This window comes from Callithrix jacchus, chromosome 5 (genome assembly GCF_049354715.1).
Source record: "Callithrix jacchus isolate 240 chromosome 5, calJac240_pri, whole genome shotgun sequence".
Lineage (NCBI taxonomy): Eukaryota > Metazoa > Chordata > Mammalia > Primates > Cebidae > Callithrix > Callithrix jacchus.
The window spans coordinates 17,534,107-17,553,104 of NC_133506.1; the positions used below are offsets into that span (position 1 = coordinate 17,534,107).

Consider the following 18,998-nt stretch of genomic DNA (forward strand, 5'->3'; position numbering starts at 1 on the left):
AGTGACATTTTTGATTCGAGTGAAATCTAAATTTCTTGGTACAGCAGAAAAAAATTCCACTAGGATCTGGATGCTGCCTACCAGTTTTCAGAAAGTCAAGCACTTTACATCATTTTTCTAAGAATGCAGTCAGGCAGTGATTAAGGGATGAGCTGCAGAATCACACTATCTGGCTTTGAATCTTCACATCTTCACTTACCACTTTACAACTGGCTGTGTAGCCTTGGATGAGTCACTTAACCTCACTATGCTTCGGTTCCATCATGTGTACACTGTGAATAACGTCCCTGTGACAAGCTTGCTGTGCAGTTATCACAATACTTGGCACTCAGTCTGGGCTCAGTAATTGTTAGCTATTATTATTTTGATTATGTCAAAAGGAAAAAAAAAACATTACTGGAATTAACCTGTAGTATAGCAAGAACAGGAGAGGACTGGAATTAATGCCCCAACTAAGGGAAGTGGTCCCCATAAAGGAGGCCTTGTTTTCTGGGCAGTTTCAGTTAGTTAGCTATGAATAAAAATACCCAGTCTCCAGAGAGAGGTTCTCAGGTCTCTGAGGTTTGACTAGTGTAGACTGAATCTGGTAATCAGATTCTAGGATTATTATAGTACAGATAACAGTGAAGCTTCTAAAGTGAGAGCCAGGGAAGCAGTGAAAGAAGTCAGAAAACTGAAAGACACAGCAAAGCAGTAAAGACAGGAATAATTTCACGTTTGTTTCTCTAATAACAGTTAATAGAGCAGCCAAGTGATTAAATGTGAGAAACCTACCATGACTGAAATGTGGTCTACGTTTTCAGAAATGCTGTTGGTTGCTTAAGAGCAAAAGCACTGAGTTATGGTGAGAATCAAATTCTAGGCCGGGCGCGGTGGCTCACACCTGTAATCCCAGCACTTTGGGAGGCTGAGGTAGGTGGATCACCTGAGGTCAGGAGTTTGAGACCAGCCTGACCAACATGGGGAAAACCTATCTCTATTAAAAATACAAAATTAGCATGGCACGGTGGCACATGCCTGTAATCCCAGCTACTCAGGAGGCTGAGGCAGGAGAATCCCTTGAACCTGGGAGGCAGAGATTGCGGTGAACAGAGATCGTGCCAACGCACTCCAGACTGGTTAACAGCAGCAAAACTCTGTCTCCAAAAAAAAAAAAAAAAAAAGAGAGAGAGAGAGAATCATATTCTAACCTCCATCACAAATTAGTTATAGTCTTGGACAAATTACTTCTCTTCTGCCTTAAGAGCTCAATAGCATGATCTGAAATAGGGGGCCATATTAAGAAGATAACTATATATATTCATAGATTAGTGCAGTCCCTAGCATGTGGGAAGTGCTCAGTGCTTGGCAGCTATTACTTTTATTGGGAACATATTATCTCACAAAGCATATATAAAAATAGGTGCCTCTGGAGGTGCCTGCTTGATCAAAGCAATGATGTAGTACCATAGAATATTCTGACTACAATTGAGTTCTAACTTACAGAAAGAGGAAATATTGTAAAGACAAATCCAAACACAGTTATGTATCCCATGTTCACATCGTTTAGGGATTAGCAATTTTTACTTCAAATATGTATGAGATTAATTCTATCCAAATGCTCACGTCGTGCCTATTAGGTGCTAGCAAGACAATTAGGCTCAGGCAGGACCTACCAAGAAGAGTAAGGCATGATTCTTACACTGAAGGAGAATACAGCTTTGAGAAGATCACAGGAAAATCTTATTAAAACATAATTCAATGCTGTACAGGATCAAAAAGCCAAACCAAACTGAAGAAAACCCCCACAAGAAACTGTATCGATTAAGTTTTTCCCAAGTTTACTCATTTTTCAAAATCATAGTTCTGAGTTTTTCCTCTATCCTCCTCTCAATGAGACTCAATCCATTTTTACTTACTCTATCTTTAGTTATAGCAGGGAGTCAAGATCTAGAAAAGCTAGTCGCTGCCACCCACTGTAACAGAAGGTAGCAGCCACTTGTCTTTTTTGCTGTATTCCTAGCACACAGCAGAAAAGTAGAGAATCTTCTTCCCTTTGTTCCACACAGGGTGGCTTATTCTTGTGCTTCAGCTCTTAGTTCAGATGTCCCCTCCTCAGAGAGCCTTTCTCTGAGTATTCAATCTAGAGTTTTTCCCCCACTCCCTCCCCATTATTCTCTAGCATGTGTTTCCGTCAAAGCCTTACCTTTGTGGTAAATGCTGTGATGTGCCACCCTGACCCCCCTACGGAATGAAAGGCTTATTTCCCCAGTGCCTGGAAGTGCTGAGACAGACCTCGGCTGCCAGCCTCCATCCATGATTGATTTGGCTGAAGAGAGTTGAAGTCAGGCCCTTTCCAAGGCAACAGCATTCAATGACACATCAATGCAGGAGTACAAAGGCCTGGCCCTTCCCTTCAACTGAAGGGCCAACCCAACGCTAGAGTTCCTGTGGGATGGGTGGAGAACATCCTTGGGAGCTGGATGAGGCTTAACTTTTTCTGTCTGCCCAATTCTACTTCCTTTCTTCCTTGGTAATCATCCAAAAAGTCCTGCCTCCAAATCTCCTCAGAGTCTGATTCTCAGGAAACCCAATCTAGGACAATCTAGAAACATCTTGGTCATTATCAATGTATAATCACCCCTCAGTATCCCTGGGGGATTCCATCCAGGACCCATCATGGAGACCTAAATCCAGATGCTCAGGTCCCTGATTAAAAAATCATGTAGTAGGCTAGACGCCATGGCTCACACCTGTAATCCTAGCACTTTGGGAGGCCAAGACCGGTGGATCACCTGAGGTCAGAAGTTCAAGACCAGCCTGGCCAACACAGCAAAAACACCATCTCTACTAAAAAAATACAAAAATTAGCCAGGTTTGGTGGCGGGCACTTGTGATTCCAAACTACTTGGGAGGCTGAGGCAGGGAGAATTGCTTGAACCAGGGTTGCGGTGAGCACAGATGGCGCCACTGCACCCCAGCCTGGGCAACAGAGCGAGCCTCTTCATCTCAAAAAAAAAAAAATCGTGTAGTATTTGCACACAGCTTACCACATCCTCCCAAGTACCTTAAATCATCTCGACACTGCTTATAATATCTTATATAACGTTAAACACTACGCAAATAGTTGTTATATGCAGTATTTAGGGAATGACAAGAAAAAAGATCTGCACATGTTCAGTACAGATGCAACCATCTTTTTCTCCCCCAGAATATTCTTTCTTCTTTTTTTAAAATAGAACCTCTGTCACCCAGCATGGAGTACACTGGCATGATCCTGGCCCATTGCAACCTCCGCCTCCAAGGCTCAAGCTATTCTCCTGCCTCAGACTCCCAAGTAGCTGGGACTACAGTAGCGCATCACTGCGCCCGGCTCATTTTTTTTTGTACTTTTAGTAAGACGGGGTTTCGCCGTGTTGGCCCGGCAGACCTCGAACTCCTGACTCAAGTGGTCCACCCACCTCGGCCTCCCAAAGTTTTGGGATTACAGGTGTGAACCACAGAGCCCTGCTGCCCCAGAATATTTTCTTTCCGCACTTGGTTGAATCCCCAGGTGTGGAACTGGGGCCACCTGAGGGAGAGTATTGTTTCTCCTCCATCACTAGAACATGGAGTCACGGTCAGGACCATACATGTCCATCTTGGTCACCGCTGTATCTACTAACTCGGCAGTGCTGTAGACACGTGTATTATCTGTTCATGGATAAACTGACGATGTTAATAAATGAATGAAACCGTCATATTGAGAGTCTCCAAAATGGCAAAAGGATTTGGGTACGGTCTCATCTGGGAGGAAGATGAGCATGACCTTAAGGTCATCCCTGCAAGGTTCACGGCCGCTTTCGCGCAGCTGGCAGGATAATGCTGCACAAGGGCTTTGACGAAGTCTGAAGGCGGCCCCCACCTCCCGACAGCCTGGGGTACACCGTGCACTCTCCAGACCAGTGAGAGGCACACGGGGCCCCTCCCAGCGAGGGAGGCGACCAAGGAGTCACAGGTCCGGCGCAGCGCAGGTGGGAGCGCGGGGAGGGGCCACTCCTCCAGCTTTTCCCACCGGCGGGAAGACCTCCTCGCTGCCCGCAAGAATTTACCATCTGCAGCTATTTTTTTTTCGCCTCCTACTAAAAGCCAGACTCCTCCTTGTCCCCGCCCCCAAATATCCTTCAGTGAGGACAACGGCGACCTTTGGGGGTGGAGAGAGGCGCCTGCAAGCCCCTTCCCCTCTCTTCGGCCGGACAGAAAGCGGTCTTTCCACCTGAAGTTCCAGCGCTCTCACCTGCCCACCAGACGCCACGCCGCCCCAGGCCGCCGCCGCCTGCAGGGACTAGAGACCGACCTCAAGCCGCCGCTGCCGCGGATCCCGACAACCTTCGCGTTGCGCGGAGAACAGAGCACGCGCAGCTCTGCGGTCGGCGCCGGGCCGCTCCCACCCCGCTTTTCCGGATTTTCCATGAAGCTCCAGCCAATTGTACTGGTGGCCGTCACCGGGAAAAACGGGGAGCGAAGTTTATTTAGCGTATATGCCAGCAAATCGTTGAAACTGAAATTTTAAAAGAACGCATAAAATTTAAATAACATATAAACATGGCACAGATCCTGCCTTTTGGTGAGCGCTTAACAATGATTTGTTGAATTAATGAAAGAAGTCCACTGCGCTATGTTCTCTGGCCTCCCAGACATGACCAATCACAAAGCGCCTGGATTTGTCGCTCAGCGTCAGTATCCCGCCTCTCTTTGCGGTTATCTCGAAAATCAGGAGAAACGGATTTACCCTCCAGTAACTCCCGAGATCGGGTTTGGGGAGCGGACATGCGCAGTGAGAGCTAGTTGCCTTCTAAAGCATATAAGGGCTTACAGGGAAGTGCAGATCTACTTCAGCTGGGTGCTCTTCACAGATTAGATAATTCATCCGTTATTTCCCCATCCTGGTTTTGGGTTCCAGGACAAACCTTTTATTCTCTTTTAACATTAAAAAATACATAGAGGAAGTTATGTTTAAACATGACTATTTCCATTGATATTCATCTGGCCATTTGAAAGCTACCTTTTCTTTCCCATAATCTTCCGCACCGAATATACGTTCCATTCTTAAGCTAGTCAGTTTCCGGTGTTAAGAAAACACACCACAGAAAAGCGTTGTTTTCTCTCGATCAGTTCAACGGCCTAGCACTGTGGGTTACCGTGATTCTTTACCTGCCAATCTTAGTCATTGGGTTCCCAGCCGGCGTCTGCCGCCATTTTTGTTTTGGGCCCTCTTTGAAAGCCGCGAGATTCTAAATAGAGGCCATTTTTCTTTTGGGCTGATTCCACGGGCTACCAAAGGGTTTCGTCGCCATCTTAAATCCTGGCTGTGGCCTCAATCCGACAGTGAAGCTGCCCAGATCATCTTGTGTTTGGGCGGCGGCTGAGTTCCCAAACGCGCGCGGAGACCCTGGGAAGGAGGAAGTAGGCGCGAACGTGATTCCTCTAAGCTTCAAAAGGTTGGCTGCAGTGCCGGCTGCCTGTGTAGTCCGAGTTTCCACAGCCAGGTGCTACTCAACCAGTGACCCTGGACAGTAACAAAACATGTAAAAGCCCGAGCCCAAACCCCGCCACCAGCATAGGTAAGCACGTGGAACTCTGACAACCTCATATGTTCCTTCACGTGAACTGAACTTTTTGCCATCTCCTCCCTCCTGGTTTTTTGCCTAGATTTTTTGAGACTTTAACGAATGCTTCTCCTTGTACTTCCACCTTTCTTGCTTGTTTTCAAAAAGCCAAAAAGTTGCTGAACATTAGGGTGCCGTGACCATGGGCTTTTAGCTAACTTTCAGGAAAGTTAACTTCGGACAAAGGGAATTCAGGAGATGGGCCCGGTATTTGTATCAAATCATGGCTACCTGCATCTAGAAGTACAAATACCGCCCCCTCCCCAGACATTTTTGGGGATGTGACCTAAATACAGATTGCGTTTGTATATACTTACCATTCTTCATTTATTCAGTGCATTTATTGAGTACCTAATTTGTAGGTCATAAGGATTCAGCAGTTAACTAAAAAAAATCCATTAACTCACGGAACCTATATTTTATCACCTTGACCTCTACTAGGTTGAGAGAAATAACAGTATTTTCTGGTTCTTAGCACTGGTAGACTATATAAACAAGTATTTGCTTTTTCCTTCCCCTGCACCCTGTTTTTCACTTTAATTTTTAATTTTTTTTTTTTGGCCTGGAGTAGGAATTAATTATATTGACACTTATTTCTTGGATCCTAGACATAATGATATTTGTAAGCCAGTTGGCTAACGGTACATGCAATGTTCTGGTTATATAGGGCTTTGTTGCTCGAAGTTTGGTCCACCTACCAGCAGCATCAGCATCTCCTAGGAGCTTGTTAGAATTGTACTTCGTGGCCGGATGCGGTGGTTCACACCTGTAATACCAGTACTTTGGAAGGCCGAAGCGGGCCGATCACCTGAGGTCGGGAGTTTGAGAACAGCCTGACGAAAGAGAAGAAACCCGCCTCTACTAAAAACACAAAATTAGCCAGGGGTGGTGACGCATTTTGCTACTCGGGAAGCTGATGCAGGAGAATTGCTTGAACCTGGGAGGCGGAGGTTGCGGTGAGCCGAGACCGTGCCATTGCACTCCAGCCTGGGCGACAAGGGCAGAAGTCCGTCTCGGGAAAAAAAAAAAAAAAAAGAACTGCACTTCATGCCTCACCCCAGAGCTGCTGAATCATGCTGAATCAGAATCTTCCTCAAGAAGTGTATCTTAAAGTTCAAGGAGCATTGATTCAGGTCATGGGCTAAAGATACAGCACTTTCTCTTTTTTTTGAGACGGAGTCTTGCACTGTTGCCCAGGCAGAAGTGCAATGGCTCGATCTCGGCTCACTGCGACCTCCGCCTCCTAGGCTCAAACTATTCTCCTGCCTCAGCGTCTCCAGTAGCTGGGATTACAGGTGTGCGCTACCATGCCCAGCTAATTTTTATAGCTTTAGTAGAGACAAGGTCTCGCCATGTTGGCCAGGCTGATCTCGAACCACTGACCTCGGGTAATCCAACAGCCTCGGCTTTCCAAAGTGCTGGGATTACAGGCGTGAACCACCGACCCTGACCTGGCCAATTCTTTCTTCAACCCGTGCTTCTTAACTAGATTCACAGCGAATTATAAATTATTTCCATGTTCTAAATGCAGAGGATATTTGACAGGTTTTTCTGTGCTTTTAGTTCATTGACTTGATGTTAAGATGTCAATTTAGCATTCCAAAAAGTTGAAAAGAGATTTTGTCATCCCAATATATTTTTATGTGACTTCTGTTATGACCTAACATCAAAATGTAGGGTTTTCTCTTTAAGTCTTAACATCCAGTTTACCACTGGTTTGCATTTTTTTTTAAAGTTGTTTATTGTGCTTCTTGCTTTCTCTTGTCTTGAATGCATATTTGTACTTCTGATATATTAAAAGTTGAACTCAAAAGTTTGCATGTGGACAGCAGTTCAATACTGATTTGGAAAACCTTTGGCCTCGATTTACCAAAGCTTTTTGTGGCATCTTGCTTTCTTCTGTCTTCCCATTTTATTTTCTTTCCTTTTTTTTTTTTTTTTTTTTTTTTTTTTTAATTTTTTTGAGACAAGGAATAACCCTGTTGCCCAGGCTGAAGTGCAGTGGCAGAATTACAGCTCACTGTAACCTGCAGCTCCTGGGCTCAAGCATCCTTCTCCCACTGCCTGTCAAAGTGCTGGATAAGAGGAATGAGCGACCGCACCCAGCCGCCTTCTATCTTTCTTTAATGAGAAATCTAAATCAAGAATTCTCAACCTTGGCTGCACGTAACAATTACCTGGGGAGCTTTAAAAACAGTCTCCAGACCTGTATCTGCCGAGATTGAGATCCTCTGGCTGAAATTAAGGAGCCAGTAAGGAGTATGAGAAAAGAGAAAGAACTTTTACTTTTTATGTTTCTATGTTAGATTTTCTCTCCCTTATGGTGTTACTTAAAATAATCAGGATTTTGAAAACAACTGGGTTAAGAATGTGAGGAACCAGCTTTCCAGGAACTGGTCAACTTGCCAGTTATTTGCTCTGTGTCCTAAGAAAGTTGTCTGCCTTTCTGCCTCTTCTTCCTTCGTCTATTAATTGGGAAAAGAAGGCCACTGTTGTTCTTTATTTTGTTATTCATGTGATGTTGCCAATTGTAGTGAATATTTATATTCTGTGAGTGTGAGAAAGAAAAGTATTTTACAAGTGCAATATTCATTGCTTCTAGCGTTCACATACCTTAGATTGTGTGTGGCACTAGAGGGTAATGGGTTAGGAAATTAACTCTGAAGCTAGGCTCCCTGGGTTCAAATTCTAGTGCTCTGCTTATCAGCTGTGTGACTTTGATCCAATTACTTATCCCTTCAGTGCCTCAGTTTCCTCATCTGTAAAATAGGGTTAATGTGAGCATTAGATGAATTAATCAAGAAAAATGCTTTAATAGTGCCTGGCACATAGTCATAGCCATGTAAATATTAACTATTGTTAAATTTTATTATAATTACATTTCTTAGTTTTAAAGTTTTGTTCATGCATGCAAATCTCCAGAGGAAAAGTATTACAGTTCTGTTACTTTTCAGGATATGAACCTGTTTGGAAAAGAGGGTGATGTAAACAATATACCAGACCAGGCTTTTTTTTTTCTTTAAGTATTTTTTAAACAGCTTTATTGAGGTAAAATTGTCATACAGTTAACTGCACATATTAAAGTATACAATTTGATATGTTTTATGCCATCACCATATCAAGAGAATGAACCTATCAATCACCCCTAAAAGTTTCCTCTAGCTCCTTTGTCATCCCTCCAGCCACTCTTCCAGGAAACCTCTGATCTATGATCTATCACTGTAGATAAGTTTGCACTGCATTTCCTAGGGTTTTTTTTTTTTTTTTAAGCTGAAGTCTCCCTCTGTCACCCAGGCTGGAGTGCAGTGGTGTGATCTTGGCTTACTGCAGCCTCAGTCTCCCTGAGTCCAAGCGATTCTCCTGCCTCAGCCTCCTGAGTAGCTGGGTTACAGGTGCACACCACCACACCCAGCTAATTTTTGTTTGTATTTTCAGTGGAGATGGGGTTTCACCACGTTGGTCAGACTGGTCTTGCACTCCTGGCCTCAAATGATCTGCCCAACTTAGCCTCCCAAAGTGCTGGCATTACAAGAGTGAGCCACCGTGCCCAGCTGCATTTCCTAGGTTTATCTAACTATAATCTTGGAGTATGTGCTTTTTTTGGGGTGGGGGTTGGTCTGGCTTCTTTCATCATCATCATCATCTTTTTTTTTCTTAATTTTTCCTAGAGAGAATCTTGCTGCTCTTGAACTCCTGGTTTCAAGTGATCCTCCTGCCTCAGCCTCCCAGAGCACTGGTATTATGGACATAAGCCACCATGCCTGGCCATCATAATTATTTTGAAAACCATCTTTGCTGTTGGAAGTTTCGATAGTTTATTCCTTTTTAATTACTGAGTGGTATTCCATTGTGTAGATATGTAATAATTTGTTTATACATTCACCGATTGATGGACATTTGGGTTGTTCTTATTTTCACAATACTCATTCTCACATTGCTTTCTTCTTCTCTAGCTTATTTTAATTAAACTTTTTTTTCTTTTTTCTTTGTCTTTGAGACTGGGTCCCACTCCAGTTGCCCAGGCTGGAGTGCAGTGGTGTGATCTTGGCTTGCTATAGCCTCTACCTCCTGGGTTCAGGTGATAATTGTGCCTTAGCCTCCTGAGTTGCTGGGACTACAGGTGCGCACCACTGTGCCTGGCTAATTTTTTGTATCTTTAGTGGAGATGAGTTTTCGCCATGTTGTCCAGACCTGTCTCAAACTCCTAGACTCAGGCAATCCTCCTGCCTCTGCCTCCCAAAGTGCTGGGATTACAAGTATGAGCCCCGGGGCCTGGCCTAAAATTTTTTTTTAGAAGTTTAATTATTTGATAACCAAGCCTTCTGTATACAGTGAAACCAAGAGGTTATATACAACTTCATCTTTGCTGTTGTGTAGTTTATGAATTAATGTTTTGTTAATGAAACGTGGCTTTTTAAAAATGCAAAATGTGTGCATTGACTTTTAAGTGGATTGTTATTTCTTGACATGTATGTGTCTAATCATTTTAAGCTATATTAAGCCTCAAGTCTACTTTTTAGAGGTTGAAGGCAATAATTCATGCACGAGAAGAAACCTACTTATTAGGTAGCAAAGTAGAGATCTATGATCCTAAAATATCATAACACTCTCCTTTGTCAGGGAGATGGAGAATACCACTTATATTTTGAGTTGATGTAAGTATATTTCTAAAGTCTTTTTACTTCTATTATGTAAAAGCAGTTACTTGTGTTTATTTTAGTATTGACATTTTGTGCTTGAATAAATCAGAGGTGGTTTAAAATGGGATTTGAGTGATATTAATTATAGAATATATATAGAATATGGCTATTATAATATCTTGGACACAGAAGTTCATTTGTGTCCAAGTTCATTTTGATTAATCTCCTAGTTAGAAAAGATTGCATTTTTTTTTTTTTTTTTTTTTGCATTTAAAAATTATTCTGGGTCTGGTGCGGTGGCGCACACCAGTTATTCCAATACTTTGGGAGGCCGAGGCGGGTAGATCACTTGAGATCCGGAGTTTGAGATCAGCCTGGCCAACATGGGGAAACCCTGTCCCTACTAAAAATATAAAAATTAGATGGGCATGGTGGTGCACATCTGCAATCCCAGCTGCTTGGGAGGCTGAGGTGGGAGAATCTCTTGAACCTACAAGGCAGAGGTTGCAGGGAGCCACAATAGTGCCACTGCACTCCAGCCTGGGCGACAGAAACTCTGTCTCAAAAAAACCTAAAAACTAAAAATAAATGAAAATTATTTTTAATTTATGTAAAATAAAATTATTCTTGGGTATATAGTTTTCAGTTTTTATCAGTGCAGTGAGGTTCGTAATCACTATTGAAATCAGTACATGGAACATTTCCTCAGCTCCTTCCTCCCCATTTCCCTTCTGCTACCCCTTTGTAGTACCCCTTACCCCTCCGTCTTTAGCAACCAGTGATCTATTCTCCATCATGACGGTTTTTGTGTTGAAATGATTAGATTTTAAAACTATTTCATTAATGATTATCAGAACTTTTTTTCCTATGGTAAAGGCAACTGGAAAACATTAGTTATCAGAGGAGGTCTTGGATTACAAAATGGACTGATCATGTGCTGTTTGCTGGTGCCCGTGGTGTTGTAATGATTCTGTTTGACAGACTGAGCACTGTGTATCAGGCACTGGGCTCCTGTACTTACATATATGATCTCATGTAATCCTTACAGGAGCCATGAAATAGAAACTGTTGTTATTATCCCATTTCGGAGGTAAGAAAAGTAGAGGCATAAAGGAATTGAATAGCCTGTCTGAGGTCATATGAAGGATCAGTTTGAAGGAATGTGTTTTACAAGAACCTAAGGACATGCATCAGGTGTGGGTGCCTATGTCTGTTTCTGACTAGGTATTACATAAAAACTAGATTCAGGCCAGGCAGGGTGGAGTCACGCCTGTATTCCCAGCACTGTGCGAGTCTGAGGCGAGTGGACTGCTTGAGTTCAGGAGTTAGAGAACAGCTTGGGCAATACAGCGAAACCTCATCTCTACAAAAAATACAAAACTTAGCTGGGCATGGTGGCTTACACCTGTAGTCCCAGCTACTCGGGAGGCTGAGGCAGGAGGATCACTTGAACCTGGGGAGGTTGAGGTTGCAGTGAGCTGTGATTGCACCACTGCACTCCAGCCTGGGCGACAGACCAAGACCCTGTCTCAAAACAACAACGAAAACCTACTAGATTCTGCCTGTTAATAAAGCATCCCATATAGTGGTTGGTGGGAATTTTCTGTGGGCACAGCAGGAAGGGGAGGCTCAGATCATGGGTCAACTGACTAGGTTGAGGGTATAGAGTAACTAAAAGGTAGGACTGTGCCATGGAATTAATCTTGGTAGAATATTCAACGTTTGTTTCATGACAAAAGATTTTTTAAAGTTCTAATCTTTTTGTTACTTGCATTATCCTCTTTCCCTTGTTGAAGCTGATGTGTTTGTTTTTGTTTTTGTTTTGTTTTTTTTTATAAGTAAACTTTGGCATTCAGAATTACCGTATGAATAATGGCAAAAGCTAATTCTTTTTTACACAGAAGTTGCCTTTTCCAACTTTATCTGAGTGGCCACCAGTGAGGCCTTCGCTCGTTTGTCATTTTTCCTTGGTCTTTTGTTAAGTTTATGATTCGTTCCTTGATATTGGTTGTTTTGGTGATAAGGTTGGTGCACGTGTTGGGAAAGGACAGCAGTGAAATGATTTTTCATTCTTATTATAGTTTAACCTCAGACATTCTAGGGCCTTCATTGTTTTCTGTTTCTGCTCCCATAGCTAATGAAAGGTTTTTTAAGATGATCGAAAGAAGCATAATAATTTCCTAGATAAAATTTGAAATCTAAAGATTAGAAGCTTAAAGTTAATTTCTGGTCTATTTAATGAGAGCAGTTGCTTTTGCTTGTGACACAGGCCAGCAACCCTCGAAAGAAGATAAATGTGAATTCCAGAGTGCCTTAGATTTTCCCACAGTATAATCTAGAGGGTCATTGACTTTCTTTATTAGAGTTTATCTCTGCTTTGTATTTAAATGACAGGACAATCATGTGATATTGTTTAATCTACTTCCATTCCCTCCCCAAATTAATTTTTTAAGACTCTTAGGATCTTTCCTGCCCCACCAAAAACACACATGTACTCATATTTTTGGTTGGGTAATACTCTATCAAAGTCTCTTCTATGTGAAAGAATGCCTGTTTTCAGGCCTCAGAGAGTGGACTCAAAAATGCAGAATAGAAGATGAGGCATCATTTGTAAGATTTATAGTATCCTCTTAACTTCTCAGCATGCTTACGTAAATTACATGCTTTCAGATATTTGGGAAATTGATCTTTTGGGGTTGTCCTACACTTCTTAAAAACAGGCAACAAAATAAAAATGCCACTGAATTTAGACTTGAATTGCCAGCTCTGGTAGCAAAAGTTTCTTGACATTTATTCTATAAACCTGGGCCCTGAGCTTGCTGTATTCTCCTGAAAGCAACTTTGAGGGCATAGGAAAATAATCATTTAAGATGCATTGTGGCCGGGCGCGGTGGCTCACGCCTGTAATCCCGGCACTTTGGGGGGCTGAGGCGGGTGGATCACGAGGTCAAGAGATTGAGACCATCCTGGTCAACATGGTGAAACCCCATCTCTACTAAATAAACAAAAAGTTAGCTGGGCATGGTGGCGGGTGCCTGTAATCCCAGCTACTCAGGAGGCTGAGGCAGGAGAATTGCCTGAACCCAGGAGGCGGAGGTTGCGGTGAGCTGAGATCGTGCCATTGCACTCCAGCCTGGGTAACAAGAACGAAACTCTGTCTCAAAAAAAAAAAGATGCATTGTTACTGTGTGTGTGTGCGCACGCGTGCACATGCAAGTTTGCTCTTTAGTGATTAGTAATACAAATTTAGAAAAGCCTCAGGATGTTCCCTGATTTAAAACTTAATTAATATAGAAGCTAATAATTTTCCATTCAAACGAATGTTAGAATGCCAGTGTTTTAAAGACAAAGAAATGTATGCATCAAAAAATATCATCTTTGTGGCATAAACTTCAACCATACCTCTAATCTGTTGCTCATTATTTTCAATATGAAGTACTAGGATCTTCTGGGTATGTGTTTATATGAATTACAACTCTCAACTTTGGCTGTATGATAGAAATATAACTGAAGTGTTATTTATTTGGTGAAATAGGTCCAGAGTGCTTTGAACTCCTTTTCCAAAAGCTTACTGTGGAATTTGGAATTTGGGGACAATAAAGATATATTGGATAAATGGGTAAAAATCTAAAAAAAAAAAGTCTGATTTAGTAACATCAGTGGACCCAAGTCAGTAAACTTTTAATGCATAACTGTGCCATACTCCAAGTATTAAAGAGGAGATGAATGGACCCTGACCCTGGGAATCTTATAGTTAGGGAGAGAACCAGAGTTAGGTGTAGTTCAGTGGGCTAAGTGTGAGAGTAGAGGTGGTTCAGATGTGCCCAGAGAAGGAGCAATTTCCATGGTTCATAGAAGGCTCCAAGGAACAGGTTGCATCTGAGTTGCGTCTCAGAGGATAACTTGCCTTAGGAGAGGACATTCCACAGTGCAGCATGCATGGGTGAAGGCAGGGAAAGCTGGAGCTGCGTGGTCAAGGACACATGCCAGGAGCTGGTTATGTGGTGACATTACAGGTCTGAAGTTGCCTGTGCCATAAGATGAAGGTTTGGGCAGGGGCACTGATATGGTTTGGATTTATATTCCTAACCAAATCTCATGTTGAATTGTAACCCCCAGTGTTGGAGGAGGGGCCTGGTTGGAGGTTGTATCATGGGGGCAGACTTCCCACTTGTTCTCAGGATAGTGAGTTCTCAGGAACTTCGGTTGTTTAAAAGTGTATAGCACCTTTCTCTTCACTCTCTTCCTCCTGCTCCAGTCATATAGTGCTTGCCTGCCTCCTTTTGCCTTCCACCTAAGTTTCCTGAGGCCTCCCCAGCCATGGTTCCTATAGAGTCTGCAGAACTGCGAGCCAATTAAACCTGTTTTCTTGATAAATTACCAGTCTCTTATAACATTGTAAGAACAGACCAATACAAGCACCAGCAAAAGGGCTTGTGATGCCATAGAAAATCCCAGTGAAGGGTTTTAAATAGGGGACTCATGCTCAGACACCTCTAATAACGGGTTTGGGGATGGAGAAGTACAAGGATAGAGATTAGAGGTACTTTAAGAGGCTGCAGTTGTTGAGGGGGGTGCTCAGGATAACCATTTTTTTTTGAGGTCTGGACCTCCTGGCATCACTGTGTGTTTTAGTCTGCCTGTGCTGCTATAACAAAATACCTTAGACTGAGTAGCTTATAAACAATAGGAATTTATTGCTCAACACTGGAGAATGGGAAGTTCAAGATCAAGGCACCAGCAGAGGCACTGTCTGGTGAGGGCTTGTTTTCTGCTTCAAAAATGATACCTTCTTGCTGTACCCTTACATAAGGTGGGGAGACTGCAGAGCTTGTTTAAGGCTTTTTTAAAATTAAAGGCATTGGTCCCATTCGTGAGGGTTGAGCCCTCATTACCTACCACTTTCCAAAGTCCCCACCATTAATACTATCATATTGGGCATTAAGTTCCAAAATATGAATATGGGGAGATACCAACATTTAGACCATAGCACCGTGTTGCGATTTTTTCCTTCTCATGGGAGGCAGATGGGACCATCCATGACTGTCATCTGGATTGTGTTGAATCTGAGATCAATTTGCGAAATTGCTATATTAACAGCATTAAGTCTTATATTCCATGAACATGGGATATCTTTCCACTTAAGTCTTTAATTTCCTTCAATTATATTTTATGACTTTTGGTGTACAAGTCTTGTACTTTTGTTACATTTATTCCTAAATATTCTTTTTCATGTTGTTTTGAATGGATTTTTAAAAAAATTTTATTTTAGGACTATTCATTGCTGGCATGTAGAAATACAGTAGATTTTAAAATATCATATATCCTACAGCCTTGCTGAACTTATTAATTCTAGTAGTTTTTTGATAATTTGTTAGGGTTTTCTATATATGAGAACATGTTGTTTATGAATAGACATCTCTTTCTTCCTAATATGGATGCTCTTTATTTTTCTTGGCTAATTGCCATAATTAGAACCTTTAGTACAATGGTGAATCAAAGTGACAAGAGCAGACATTCTTGTAAAGACATGTCTCTCCTCTTAAGGGAGAAAACATTTAGTCTTTATCATTAAGTATGATTTTAGCACTTGGTTTTTCCTAGATGCCTTTTATCTGTTTGAGATAGTCCCCTCTATTCCTATTGTGTTGGCTTTTTTTTTTTAATTAAGAAAGCATTTTGGGTTTTTTTTTTTTTGTATTTGGGATTCTTATCTGTATTTTTTCTTTTATTCTATTAGTAGGGTGTATTATATTGATTAATTTTCAGATCTTAAATGACTTTTGCATTCTTGGGATAAATCCAACTTGGTCAAGGTGTATAATCATTTTTACGTGTTGCTATATTTGGTTTTCTAATATTTTGTTAAGAAATTTTATGTCTTCATAAAGGACGTTGATGTGTAGTTTTCTTGTGATGTCTCTGTCTGGTATTGGTCAGGATAATACTGGCTTCAGAATTATTTGACAAATTGTCCTTATGCTTCTATTTTTTTAAAGAGTTTGTGAGGGATTTGTTTAAATTATTCTTTACACATTTGGTAGAATACAGCAGGGAAGCCATCTGAGCTTGTGCTTTTCTCTCTCTGTTTTTTTTATCTGTAGAGATGAGGTCTTGCTGTGTTTTCCAAGCTGGTCTCAAACTCCTGAGCTCCAGTGATCCGCCCACTTTGGCCTCCCAAAGTGCTGGGATTATAGGTGGAAGCCACCATGCCTGGCAGGGCCTGTCCTTTTCTTTGCAAGCAGTGCTTAAGTTACTAATATAGTAGTTTGGTTAAGGGTAATTGTAAGTGAACATTCATCTCATAAATACCTATTCATATTTTATTCTTCAGCCAGTCTTTCTTCTGTATAATATCCAAATAAAAAGAGATTTTAATATACCTAATTATAACTTTTTTTTTCCTTACAGGTCTGTAGTTACTGTGGAACCAGTAAGCCATGGCATCTAAGAAATTTGCTGTTAAAGTAAGTAATGCTTAATAGATTTTTAAAAAGTGGTTAATCACTTTCTAATATAACTGAGTTCTCTGTTAATTGAAAATTGAAGTTCTGAAATTTCTACTTTACACTTGGGATGCTGCAAAAAATATATATATTTTTTCAGTTAAGTTCTGGGGTACATGTGCAGGATATACAGGTTTGTTACATAGGTAAACATGTGCCACAGTGGTTTGTTGCACAGATCATCTCATCACTTAGGTATTAAGCCCAGTATCCACTATCTATTCTTCCTGATGTTCTCCCTTCCCCTACCCCCCGAACAGGCCCCATTGTGTGCTATTTCTCCCTATGTGTCTATGTGTTCTCATCATGTGGGTCCCACTTATAAGTGAGAATATGCAGTATTTGGTTTTCTGTTCTTGTGTTAGTTTGCTGAGGATAATATCTTCCAGCTTCACCCATGTCCCTGCAAAGATCATGATCTTGTTCCTTTTTTATGGCTGCATAGTATTCCATGGTGTATATGTACCACATTTTCTTTATCCGTTTTATCACTGATGGGCATTTAGGTTGATTCCATGCCTTTGCCATTGTGAGTAGCACTGCAATGAACATATGCATGCATTTTTTTATAATAGAATTATTTATATTTGGGGGAGGGTATATACCCAATAATGGGATTGCTGGGTGAATGACATTTTTTCAAGTGGTGATTATTTGGGGAATTACCACACTGTTTTCCACAATAGTTGAACCAATTTACACTCCCTTCAATAGTGTAGAAACACTCCTTTTTCTCTACAACCTCACCAGCATCTTGTTTCCTGACTTTTTAATAATCACCATTCTGATGGCATGAGATGGTATTGTGTTGTTTTTGATTTGCAGCTCTTTAATGATCAGTGATGTTGAGTTTTTTTTTCATATATTTGCTGGCTACATGAATGTCCTCTTTTCCAAAGTGTCTGTTTATGTCCTTTGCCCACTTTTTAATGCCGTCATTTGCTTTTTACTTGTAAATTTGATTAAGCTCCTTGTAGACTCTGGATATTAGACCTTTGTCAAATGGATAGCTTGCAGATATTTTCTCCCATTCTGTAGGTTGTTACTCACTCTGATGATAGTTTCTTTTGCTATGCAGAAGCTCTTTAGTTTCATTTGATCCAATTTGTCAATTTTTCCTTTTGTTGCAATTGCTTTTGGTGTTTTGGGGGCTCTGAAAATTTTAAGTAGTGATATTGAAAATCTGTATTTTGAGAATGAGATGGGGGAGAAAAGGTTCAAATGGTTATGAGGAGTTCCTTGCTTTGTCTTTTAAAGATGCTTTTTGGTCATCACGTGGTCTTTACTACTAAAAATCATCATTCACATTCCATGTCCATGGCGTGATTTCTGATTATGTCAAAGCAAATGAAAGGTAGAAGTAAAAGAAGTAAGCAGCAAATTCTCTGCGTGGGTGAATACCAGGAGAGTTATCTTGCCTGGTTGCCCTCTTTCATTTTCCTCTTATAAATATCCCTTCTTCGTTCCTTGAAAGCTGGGGTTGAGACCTTCTCAGGTGTGGATAGATGGAAGGCTCCTGTGTGAGGGGTAGTGGGGAAGGAGAAGAGAAGAACTGATAGTGAGTACAAGATCTTGGAGATGCTTTCATATATGTTGGTGTTTCTTTAGGACAGTTTCTGTATGCAAGTGTTACCATAAGTGGAAGTTCAAAACATCAAAATATAAATTATAATAGCTAGTTTGCCAGATTAGATACTATTTAATATTATAGTTCTGTCTTATTTTTAATCAAGTCAGTGCTTATTTGGATTTACTAACATATTTATAAATTTTATTTTTTTCAGTTGTTTCTTGTATTCATATGTTCTTTGCTATTTCTTTCTGTGAAGGCATATAAGTGATGAACTTTCACAATTTATATGTCTAAAAATGAATTTTGGTCTTACCCTAGAAAGATATTTAGTTGGTTTTAGAATTCTAGGTTGAGCATTATTTTCCATCAGCACTTTAAAGATACTTTTTTATTGTCTTCCAGTATCTGTTATTACTGCTGAGAAATGTTTTTATTAGCTACTGATGCTTAAAATCCACCTTAAAACTTAGTGGCTTGAAACAGCAATCCTTTTAGAATCTCCTGATTCTGTAGGTTGTCTAGCATCAGTTGAGTAGTTTTTCCTTTTGACGTTGACTGGGGCTGCGGTTCTACTTAGGGACTCAACTTAGGTGGAACATGAAAGATGGCATGCTCGGCGGCAGTTGATGCTGGCTTTGGTTGGAATCTCCTC

At 41.2% G+C, this 18,998-nt stretch overlaps 2 protein-coding genes across 12 annotated transcripts in view; one reads left to right on the plus strand and one right to left on the minus strand.

Annotated features, from left to right (window-relative positions):
* The window catches only part of LOC128932022 (uncharacterized), a 20,548-nt gene extending 15,145 nt beyond the window's left edge, over nucleotides 1–5,403 (minus strand). For 4 of the 8 annotated variants that reach the window (XM_078371355.1, XM_078371356.1, XM_078371357.1 and 1 more), the window contains exon 1: nucleotides 4,256–4,356. Coding sequence is in view for 4 of the 8 variants with exons in the window: in XM_078371353.1 (XP_078227479.1) it covers nucleotides 4,256–4,519; nucleotides 5,173–5,189 (281 nt within the window). In the remaining 4 variants the exon portion in view is untranslated. Of the gene's footprint in view, nucleotides 1–4,255; nucleotides 4,670–5,172 lie in introns of those variants that run through there. The other 4 variants (XM_078371353.1, XM_078371352.1, XM_078371351.1 and 1 more) reach the window with 2 other exon arrangements.
* Nucleotides 5,404–5,420: 17 nt separating this feature from the next.
* Nucleotides 5,421–18,998, plus strand: part of SLX4IP (SLX4 interacting protein) — a 203,928-nt gene continuing 190,350 nt past the window's right edge. For 2 of the 4 annotated variants that reach the window (XM_078371350.1, XM_054255215.2), the window contains exons 1-3: nucleotides 5,421–5,582; nucleotides 9,296–9,363; nucleotides 16,679–16,734. In XM_078371350.1, the coding sequence (XP_078227476.1) occupies nucleotides 16,708–16,734 (27 nt within the window). In that variant the 5' untranslated portion in view covers nucleotides 5,421–5,582; nucleotides 9,296–9,363; nucleotides 16,679–16,707. The remainder of the gene's footprint in view (nucleotides 5,583–9,295; nucleotides 9,364–16,678; nucleotides 16,735–18,998) is intronic. The other 2 variants (XM_002806757.7, XM_054255214.2) reach the window with 1 other exon arrangement.